Source organism: Arachis ipaensis, chromosome B03, assembly GCF_000816755.2.
Source record: "Arachis ipaensis cultivar K30076 chromosome B03, Araip1.1, whole genome shotgun sequence".
Classification (NCBI taxonomy): domain Eukaryota; kingdom Viridiplantae; phylum Streptophyta; class Magnoliopsida; order Fabales; family Fabaceae; genus Arachis; species Arachis ipaensis.
In genome coordinates this window covers 81,433,585-81,443,326 of record NC_029787.2, presented here as the reverse complement: position 1 = coordinate 81,443,326, position 9,742 = coordinate 81,433,585, and the positions used below count along the sequence as shown (strand labels likewise).

At 36.2% G+C, this 9,742-nt stretch overlaps 2 protein-coding genes across 5 annotated transcripts; one reads left to right on the top strand and one right to left on the bottom strand.

Annotated features, from left to right (window-relative positions):
• Window positions 3,013-5,566, top strand: LOC107630632. Of its 4 annotated transcripts, XM_021119026.1 has the most exons (8): window positions 3,013-3,214; window positions 3,288-3,349; window positions 3,442-3,525; window positions 3,928-3,982; window positions 4,223-4,358; window positions 4,524-4,587; window positions 4,722-4,772; window positions 4,895-4,967. In XM_021119026.1, the coding sequence occupies exons 1-7, from the start codon at window positions 3,118-3,120 to the stop codon at window positions 4,728-4,730; spliced, it is 507 nt and encodes a 168-aa protein (XP_020974685.1). In that variant the 5' UTR covers window positions 3,013-3,117; the 3' UTR covers window positions 4,731-4,772; window positions 4,895-4,967. The 4 variants fall into 4 exon arrangements, 3 of the variants coding, with proteins under 3 accessions (XP_020974685.1, XP_020974686.1, XP_016189316.1); XR_002359480.1 differs by having other exon boundaries at window positions 4,524-4,772; window positions 4,895-5,566; XM_016333830.2 differs by lacking the exon at window positions 4,524-4,587 and having other exon boundaries at window positions 3,016-3,214; window positions 4,895-5,566.
• LOC107630631 (asparagine--tRNA ligase, cytoplasmic 1) lies at window positions 5,835-9,212 on the bottom strand. Its single transcript, XM_016333829.2, has 6 exons — window positions 8,125-9,212; window positions 7,416-8,006; window positions 6,961-7,217; window positions 6,750-6,879; window positions 6,573-6,631; window positions 5,835-6,295 (listed from the first exon to the last, which is right to left on the bottom strand). Exons 1-6 carry the CDS (start codon window positions 8,593-8,595, stop codon window positions 6,112-6,114), a joined length of 1,692 nt encoding a protein of 563 aa, XP_016189315.1. The 5' UTR covers window positions 8,596-9,212; the 3' UTR covers window positions 5,835-6,111.

Genomic DNA, 9,742 nt, shown 5'->3' with positions numbered 1-9,742 from the left:
TCTTAGTTTTAGAGTGACTCTCAATCCCAGGTTCAATGTTCTTTTATTTCTTTTCTCAATTTTGTTTATGACTCTCTATGTTTAGATTGATTTTCTATTTAATATATCTTGAGGTATTTCAGACTTATGATTGCTCCTTTTTATTATATAAATAATTTAGATTTTTCCCTTTTGGCTTTGGTTGATTTATTGGTAACGCTTAAGCTGTCAAATAAAGCAGTGGTTGAAATTGGGAGTTGCTCCAATAACTCTAGTCTTTCCATAGGAATTGACTAGGACCTGAGGATTAAGCTAATTAATCTACTTGATTTACCTTCATAGTTAGAGGTTAACAAAGTGGGATTAAAACCCAATTCTCGTCGCAATTGACAAGAATAGGACTTCCAGTTCTTATACCTTGCCAAGAGTTTTATTATTTATTTAATTTAATACAATATTACTTTCTTGTCATTTACTATTCTTGCTTTTTATCTTATACATTAAAACCCCCCAATTTACAAACTCATAACCAATAATAAGAACACCTCCCTGCAATTCCTTGAGAAGACGACCCGAGGTTTAAATACTCGGTTATCAATTTTAAAGGGGTTTGTTACTTGTGACAACCAAAACGTTTGTATGAAGGGATTTTTGTTGGTTTAGAAACTATATCTACAATGCGACTATTTTTATGATATTCTTTACTGGCAAAAATCTCTAACGTCAAAAACCCTTGATTACTACTTTGACAATCTTGCTTTCAGGAATCGACACAAAATATTGACTGCGATCATTTTTTAATCGAATCATATAATCATCTATTAATTTATCATCCTCTATTTTAAAGGCAAACAAATCTGTTAGTTACTTTCGATTCACCTCTATAAAATTGACTATGAAATGTATTTTTCAATTGAGCCCAACTCGAATTGGGTCTTAAATTCAAAAACCATGTAAAAATATTTTTTTGTCAAATAAAAAGAAAAAACTTCATTTTCAAATCTTCATTGTTTGCTAGATTTCCAAGTTTAGCCAAATATCGAGCAATATGCTCTACAGTTGATTCTCGTACTTCTCCAACAAACTTGGTAACAATTTTAGGATTTTTTTTACCCCGTAGGTACCTTAGCCATTTGTATTGTTTCAGGAAAAGCTAAAACGATATAGGTCGATGCATAAATACCACATTAATACCTACTCGATTGAGGGTATTTTCAACAATCCTTATCATCTGATAATAACCACCACGCTGATTAGCTCGAATTCAATTCAAGACATCATCAGCATTTTGACCACGTCGAACGACGTGAGGATGATTTTTGTCATTAAGATTGTTATGGAAACTTTTCTCATTATTATAACGTATATTTTGAGGTTGACCATACCATTCATCAAATTTACAATTATAACAATTCTATCGACTTACCTAGCTAACTGATCATACTTAGTATTATTATCAGTCATAATTGGGTTAAGAATTGCAGTCATTTGATGAGTTAGTAAATTAACTAAATCATGATGACTCACATCCATATGCTAACAAAAAGTAGTCATTGATCCTGAACTATTGGACAAGGAACCAACTGAATAATCTCGAGTGGTTGGTTATTCAATGTAACTGGCGCATTTCCAAATCTGACTGGAGGTGCGTAACTGCCTGATGGTGGCATATAGCCAAGAGGAAGGCCAAATAGGCGCCACTTTGTAGTTACTGGTAATAGATTTTGTATTAGCGCACTTCTAGGGCATGGATTTCACCCATTACCCCTAGTATTTGCTTTAACAACTACAACAATTTTCTAGAATTTTAGGTACTTCTTTCTGTATGTGATAATGAATTTGCAGAAGTTTGTGCGATACCTACTGGTACATTTGATTATACATTACTATTTGAAACTTTTTCAAACATATTAATAATTCTACCACTTTGCAATCGCATACACTTTTGAAATCCTTTTATGCATGAAATTGAAAATACAACTTTGATATTTAAAAAACTGTTTTACTGGACTTGTCAATTTGTTTTACAGAGTTTTCACAAATCTATGCAAATAAATTTTAATTGCAAAAACATCTAGGTTGGTTCAATATCTATTTTCTGGGAGCGAAACATAATCCTCTTTGCGGATACCAATTTTACCATGCATTAAAAGCCAATCTGGAATCAAAATTTACTCTTCTTTGTCACGATGAAGAAGCAAGCTTTTTTTTTATATTACTGTCTTTAAGGATGAACTAGTAAATCAAAACCAATCTGACTTGCGAAAATACATACTTAAAATGTAAAGAAAAATTTTACTAAACATAATTAATGCTGCAAAGTATTTAAAATAAAACCAGAATATAAAAGATAAATATTGAACTTGCGAGAAAGATAAACTGCATTAATGTAAAGTGCAAAAATGATAAAGAAATATAAGAATATGGAAGAAAACTTACAGAAATTAACTTAAGACCAAAAGTCTCAGAAAGTCACAGAGGATATGAGTGTTTCTGAAACGATTTTTCAACCTCCAATCCCTTATTTGCTACTCTATTTATAAGCATCTTTCACCAATTATGTGCTGGCACCTGTCGATTTGGTGATGACTCAAAATAACTGTTCTCGGCAAATACAACTTGATAACTGTCTCCTAAGTCATGTTCCCCAATTTTAAAGATTTGCCTTACTATCTAGTCAAAATCGATTACCAATCGAATCGTATCATATTATCAATACCAACTCGAGTCTTTTACAAAATTAAAAATATGCAAGCAAGTGTTGAAATTCTTTATAACTCCCTTTGAATAGAATCTTCTCCCAATTTTATAAGTTGCTAAACTGATCTCGATCAATTATCAATATTTTTTCTACTAAATAACACATTTGTAAGTAAAATTAATTCACCAATTGTCACTTATTTAATTTTTTTTTAATTTTAGAATGTTGATAATTAATGGCTAGAATTTAAGATTTTATATAAAAAAATTTAAAAAAAAGTGTTACAAAATTAAAAGGTTTGAAATATTAGAAACCAAATCCAAATATTTAGAACCAAAATAATACTTTGGTAAGAAAAATAATTGGGGTCAATAGCTGTGTGTTAATGTGCAAAAAAATTGGCAACGGGCGAAGGGCGAAGGGCGAAGAAGAGGAAAATGAAGAAGCTTGCAAGGAAATGGCGCAATTCAGGAGACGACAAGTTCTCTCTTCCCATCCACGACGATGAAGACTCTCGTCCCATGGGCCCTCAAGGTTTCCACTTTTCCATTTTATTCAATGCAACTATCAGTTTAGGTCATTTTGTGATTCCAATTTTGGTTTACAGAGCAAGAAGAGTTTGTTCGCTCTTTAGAGGCCACTCAAGCTGAGAATAATCGCTTTTGGAGGGTATCATCTCCTTTTTCTTTTTAAGTCAATTTGATTTTAATCTTTTTTATATGAACTCATCTCTGATTTTATTTTCCTTTTTTATTATGTAGAGGGTGTTTGCCATTCTGCTCTTCTGTTACATGCAGTTTCTTTTGTATTCCATCTTCAAACAGGTTACATCTCCATGGGAGATGGTATGTTGCAACTCTCTTTCAAGCATGCATGTGATGTGAGAATGTTGCGTGGAATAATAGCTATTTGTTTTTTTCTTTTCTTTTATTTTGTTATCTGATTTTGAGTCTTCTGAGGCTTGTTATGTGTTTGATCCATGTTGAAACTATTAAACTTTTTTGCTTTTGTCTTTGATGATAACGTATTTTGTATGCCTTGGATGAAAATAAGTCGTTTGCCTATTTACCAAGAGGACAATTGAATTTTGTATGTTGGAAGGCTTTGTGGTCGTACACTCTTATTATTCCTTTTCCAAATATATAGCATTGAAGTCATTGTAGCTAATAACGTTTTCATTTTCTGATTTTTGTGATTGTTTGTTTTACTGAATATGCTGTTAACCTTTCTTTGTTCTTGATAAACAGAGGCCTTATGCCTATTTCATGGAGGACATCTACTCATGGATGATTATCTCTGCAGGTTCATTCCTTTACTTATCTAGAATTATATACATATACCTCAGCTAGACTTCCTATTTTAGGTTCCTTATTTTTTTTCTGCATTTTCTATAGAAATTGTGTCTTTAGTCCCTATGTTCGGTTTTTATCGCCTTCGTTATCAGTATGAACTTGCAATTGAAGTAGACACATGATATGCTATTAATTTGTCAATTTATGTGGTGGCGGCTGTTGTCAAAAACTAATTGAATAGCTTTTACAGACTGGATGGCTGTTTTAGTGTGCTCATTTTCCATGAAAGGATTGATTGATGAGTCAGTGCATCACAGAAGATGGATCTGGTACTCGTGGTTTACTGCCATTGTTCCTGCAATGTTCTGGTTATATTACATGTTGAGGTAAGTTCATAGATAACCACCAAATAATCATGGTCACCATATGGAATTGAAAATCAACTAAGATATAAAAGCATGAAATTACTGGAATATAATATATAATTTAGCTATGGGGTTGGTTTTTACTTTTTAGTATACACTATCATAGGGAACTTATTTGTATTTTAGTACATTTGAACCAATGCATATTCAAGAAAGCATTCAAGAAAATCAAGATGTTATGCCTGCTCTGGTAATATTTTCCATTCTATAACTGCTTCCTATACTATCTTCAGCTATTCTTTCTGCTGTTTATATCCCCCTTCAAATATGTGCTATTTCAGGTGCTTCCCTCACCTCTAATATATAACACTAATTTTCTTATAGGCTGCCTAAATTCCGATGGGATGTTATCTTTCTGCCATTTGGTCCTCTTGGGTAAGCGCTGTTAATAATATATTCTTTTCTTTTATCTTTTATTCCTTTTTTACTTATTTAATTTGTGTAGCACTAAACAGGTAAGTTTGTTGCTTGGTTACTAACTTACTATGCTGCTGCAGGGGAGCCACAATCTGCCTCTACGTGGATCATTTGCTAAGTGAGTCATCAGAAGAGATAAGAAAGCTTCGTGGGTACATGTATAGCTATAAAGCAGGCTAGAGTGGACATTGTGCCCTGGTGATATGGGAAGCAATTTTTGGAATGGATTGACCGGATAACCTGTGAATTATTTTCAATCAGTCATATGGATTGAGGCTGATACCCTTATCAGCCAACAACAGCAGGGAGAGTTAAGATAGGAACAGTCACCTGATCAGAGAGCAAGTGACATGGTTTAAGGTGGCATCTGGTGGAGTGGCGATGTTTTGGTGAGATGTGGTAGTAGCAATTTTGGATGCTATAATAATTTTCGTTTTACTGAGCAACTTAGTGAATCACATTTCTCTAAAGTTTATGCAAGTTGTGTCATTGCTGTTAATCAACAGAATTTTATAGCTGTTCGTACCTTGCGTGAATTTGCCATTACGGCTGACAAGTTTAGACTTTAGACATGTTAACTTACATGGGTATTGAATTGTTTGCAAAATAGGTTGGATATTGAAAAAGAACAATTGAACTTTTTGTGGGAATTTCAGTGGGTTCCTTGCTTTATTGGCTGAAGATAGGCAGCATAATGCTAAGCGAATACCTCTGATTTTTGCTTGTGAATAAGAACAAAAATCGTGGAAGAAGCTAATTGTTGTGCAGGAATGAAGACTATGATTGATGCTACGCTTCAATGCAAGGCTTGTATCCAGAAGATACTGAGATTCTTATGCTCTCCAAAGTTATATCGGGTAAAATTAAGGGAAGAAGAAGTTGCTGTTAATCAGCACAAGTCATAATTTAATATTAAGGAAATACACAAGAAATATAAAACCCTTGAATTTTCATTAGAACATAGCATAGCATCAATTTTCTTTGTTGCGAATGAGTTTAAAAGTTAAAACAGTGTTCAACTTTATACAACTACATATAAATGACGAATTGCACAAAATGCAAATCGGACTTTATTCATATTGAATAAATTAAGTACATCTTTGTGTTGTGAGAAGTAAACAGAATATCGTTTCCTGGCCATGCTTAGGAAAATATTTATACAAAGCTCTCTAATGAATGAAATACAATACTGTGGAGATAAATATCTGATTTATATATAAAACCCAGCAAATCCACTATTCATGCTACAAAACTACATCTCTACCTTGTGCAAGAGAAGTGCAACTGGAAATAAAGATCATAGATCTGCTCTACCAGGATATCGTGGGAAGGGAATCACGTCTCTAATATTTTCCAAGCCCGTGGCGAAAAGAATCATCCTCTCAAAGCCAAGACCAAATCCAGAGTGTTTAACTGTTCCATACCGCCTCAGATCAAGGTACCATTCATACGGCTCAAGAGGTAACCCCATCTCCTTAATTCTGCAAAATGTAAATAAGTAAAGACAATGTGAGGTATCTTCTGTGGACGGAAACAAATCACCAGGCAGGGTAAGCAGACAAATTTGGATTTAGATCCTCTAAAGTTTGAATTTGACTTTAGAGATTAAAGTGTGATCTTCTACCCTTAAACAATTTCTCTTTCATATTTATTTTTGGTCCCACATATGAAATCAATGGTAAGAGATCACACTTTACTCTCTAAAGTAGAATTCAAACTTTAGAGGATCCAAATCCGACAAATTTTGTCTCTTCATACCTTTCTTGAATGACATCATATCTCTCTTCCCTTTCGCTCCCACCAACCAACTCTCCAACCTGAATTTAGTTTGAAAGCTTTTATTATGCCAACAAACAATGAAACTAGGCATCTTGATATCTCATCAGCATCCACGCACTGAAGACAATGTTCCAAATCAAATCGACAGATCCATACCTTTGGGACAAGAACATCCATAGCAGCTACAGTCTTTGAGTCATCATTGAGTCGCATGTAGAATGCTTTGATTTCTTTTGGATAGTTATAGACAATGACAGGCTTCTGAAACTTTACCTCTGTTAGGTACCTGCATAACAACATGCCCCCATGATATCATTCAACACAAATCAATAAAAAGAAGAACGTGAAAATACAAATCTAAACCTACCTTTCATGCTCAGATGCCAAGTCGATTCCCCATTTCACTTCATTCTCAAACTTTTTACCATTCTTCACAGCCTCCTCAAGGATTTCCACTGCTTCTGTATAAGTAACTCGAACAAAGGGTGTTGAAGAAACCATTTTCAAACGATCAATGCAACCTTTATCAAACTTGTCAGCCATAAATTCCATATCTTCTAGACAATTGTCAAGTAACCACTGACACAAAAACTTCACGTATGCTTCGGCACAGTTCATATCATCCAACACGACAAAGTACAGCAGAAAATCAATATCTAAGGCCAGGAGGAGTTGGAAGGGATATGGGCAGTTGAACTGCGCATCCAACAAAGTTAACACCAGAGAAGAAAAAATAACCCGGAAACATATTTCCTAAAACTTGAAACAATGGCCATTGACGATATGCCCATCGGTCAGAGAGATAGTCCGAGTTTCACATACCTTCAACTCAGCAAATGCAATTTCAGGTTCTACCATCCAAAATTCTGCCAAATGCCTGGAAGTGTGAGAATTCTCTGCACGAAACGTTGGCCCAAATGTATATACGCCACTAAGAGCAGAAGCATAGGACTCGACTTGAAGTTGGCCCGAAACAGTCAAAAACGCTTGGCGGGCAAAGAAATCATTAGTATAATCCACCTTTCCATCCTTTTGAGGTATACCAGGCTTCAACTTAGATCTCTCCTCCAACTTGGAGAGACTCTCCTTAGCTTGTTTAAGCTCATCCACAGAAGCATTAACTTCTGCCTTGCTTGCTTTAGCAGATTTCAACTGGGAAACAATATCTCCTTTCTCCTTCACAACCAGTCTAGCAGCTTCTACATCAGCTTGGGTCGGAAGAGGATTCTGCGCTAGTTCCTTCTCCAGTTTCTCTGCCTCACTGAGCAAAGTTGTAACTTGAAACATCTCCCCAGCACCTTCACAATCACTGGTCGTGATAATCGGAGTGTGTACATAAAGGAATCCTTGGTTATGGAAAAAGGTATGTGTAGCATAAGCAAGAGCGTGTCGAATTCGGGCAACAGCAGAGATCTGCAGCCATACACGACTATCCCATCAGAAACATAACCTATCTTCAATTATCAAAATACTCTTGCAATAAACTAGGAAATTGAAAACAACATAAAAGAACGGATTTTGAGAATATTACGGTGTTGGTTCGGGAACGAAGGTGAACGAAATCACGCAAGAACTCGAGGGTGAGTCTGGTTTTGGGCAAAGGGTACTTGGCGGGATCGACGGGACCAACATGGAGAACCTTCTGGGTGCGAAGCTCCACCTTCTGCTTGCCCTTAGGGTTTGGGTGCGCCTTGAGCTCGCCGTCTACGACGACGCAGGTTCCGGTGGGGACCAGCTGCCCAAGGTCTCCTAGGGAAGCATCCACGATGACCTGCAAGTTTGCGGCGGAGGATCCGTCGTTGAGCTCCAAGAAGGCGAATGCGTCCTTGTCGGCTTTCCTCCCTGTCTTCACCCACCCACCCACACGGGCTTTCCGGCCCACCAGGCCCGAGCCGCCGTCGGGCCGGGAGACTATGGATCGGATGGGGACACGGTCGGAGAATTGGGCTCTGGGGACTTCATCGGCGTCGTTGAGTGATACGGCTGCCAGTTGGTCCTGCATTGGCGGCGGCGGAGAGGAGAGTGTTTGCGCTGAGAAGTAGAGTGAGCGAGAGAGAGAGATCCGGAATGAACAGAAATTATTTTTTATATGGACAAATAAATGGTGTAATGCAACATTATTGGTTACTGGCGTGATATATCAGTTGCAGTTTGCTCTGACACAACACGCAGCTTGTGTGCTGCGTCAAAAGGCAGGTAGCGTGGAGCTGACGCAGCGAATCAGCTTTCCCCAATGCGCATGCTGCTCGTTCACCGGTGTGTATCAAAACATTCTAGACACTTTATTTCGTCAATCAAACTACTGCTATCATAAATCATAATACATGAGCATTCACGTTGTTTTATCTCCAATGTAGAGACCTCTCTGGATTTTAGGCTGATTCATTTCTGAGGTGGAATTTTCTTCGAATTATCAATTTTTGTCTACAAGACATATTTGTTGGATGCTGATTTGGTGGTGATGGTCAAAGTTCTTCGGGATTTTCTCGTACATGGAGTTGGATTTTCTAATAATTTGGTATAAACGTGATGATTGTCTTCAACCTTAGATACCAGGATTTGACTCTGTCTCACTGTCGTCAATCAGACAAGATAGTAGCTTCTGAAACTTATGTCTTCGAAAAAAAGAATGTTCCTTTGTTAGGTTTTTGTTTCCTCCAAAGGATGGTTTATTTATACGGTTTTCATTATTTTTATTAGTGCTGCAAAGGATAGTTTATTTATACGGTTTTCATTTATTTTCTATTTACGTGTTTTTGTTATTTTAATCATGTTCTTCTGTTATGTAGTTATTTTAATATTTTTTGTGACTGAAAAAAAAAACAAATAACAATCAAGAAAAGGAAAATGAAAGCCAATGAGTTATAACTCAAATGGCATAGTCTCCCATACTCATTTAAGAGGTTGCGGGTTCGAGTCTTTCTATCTTTGGTAAAAAAAAAAAGAAAAGGAAAATGAAATAAGAAACTGCTTAAAAAAGGCAATTTCACTGAATAGTACTCTCAAACTTCTTCCAAGACAACGGAAGTTTCACTTGGGGAGAAAGGATTCGCATTGCCGTTTTTGCCATGATATCTGCTACTGTATTTGCATCTCTCAAGATCTACAGGAAATCAGCATGTCATTTCCAAGGCATGATATCCAAATTT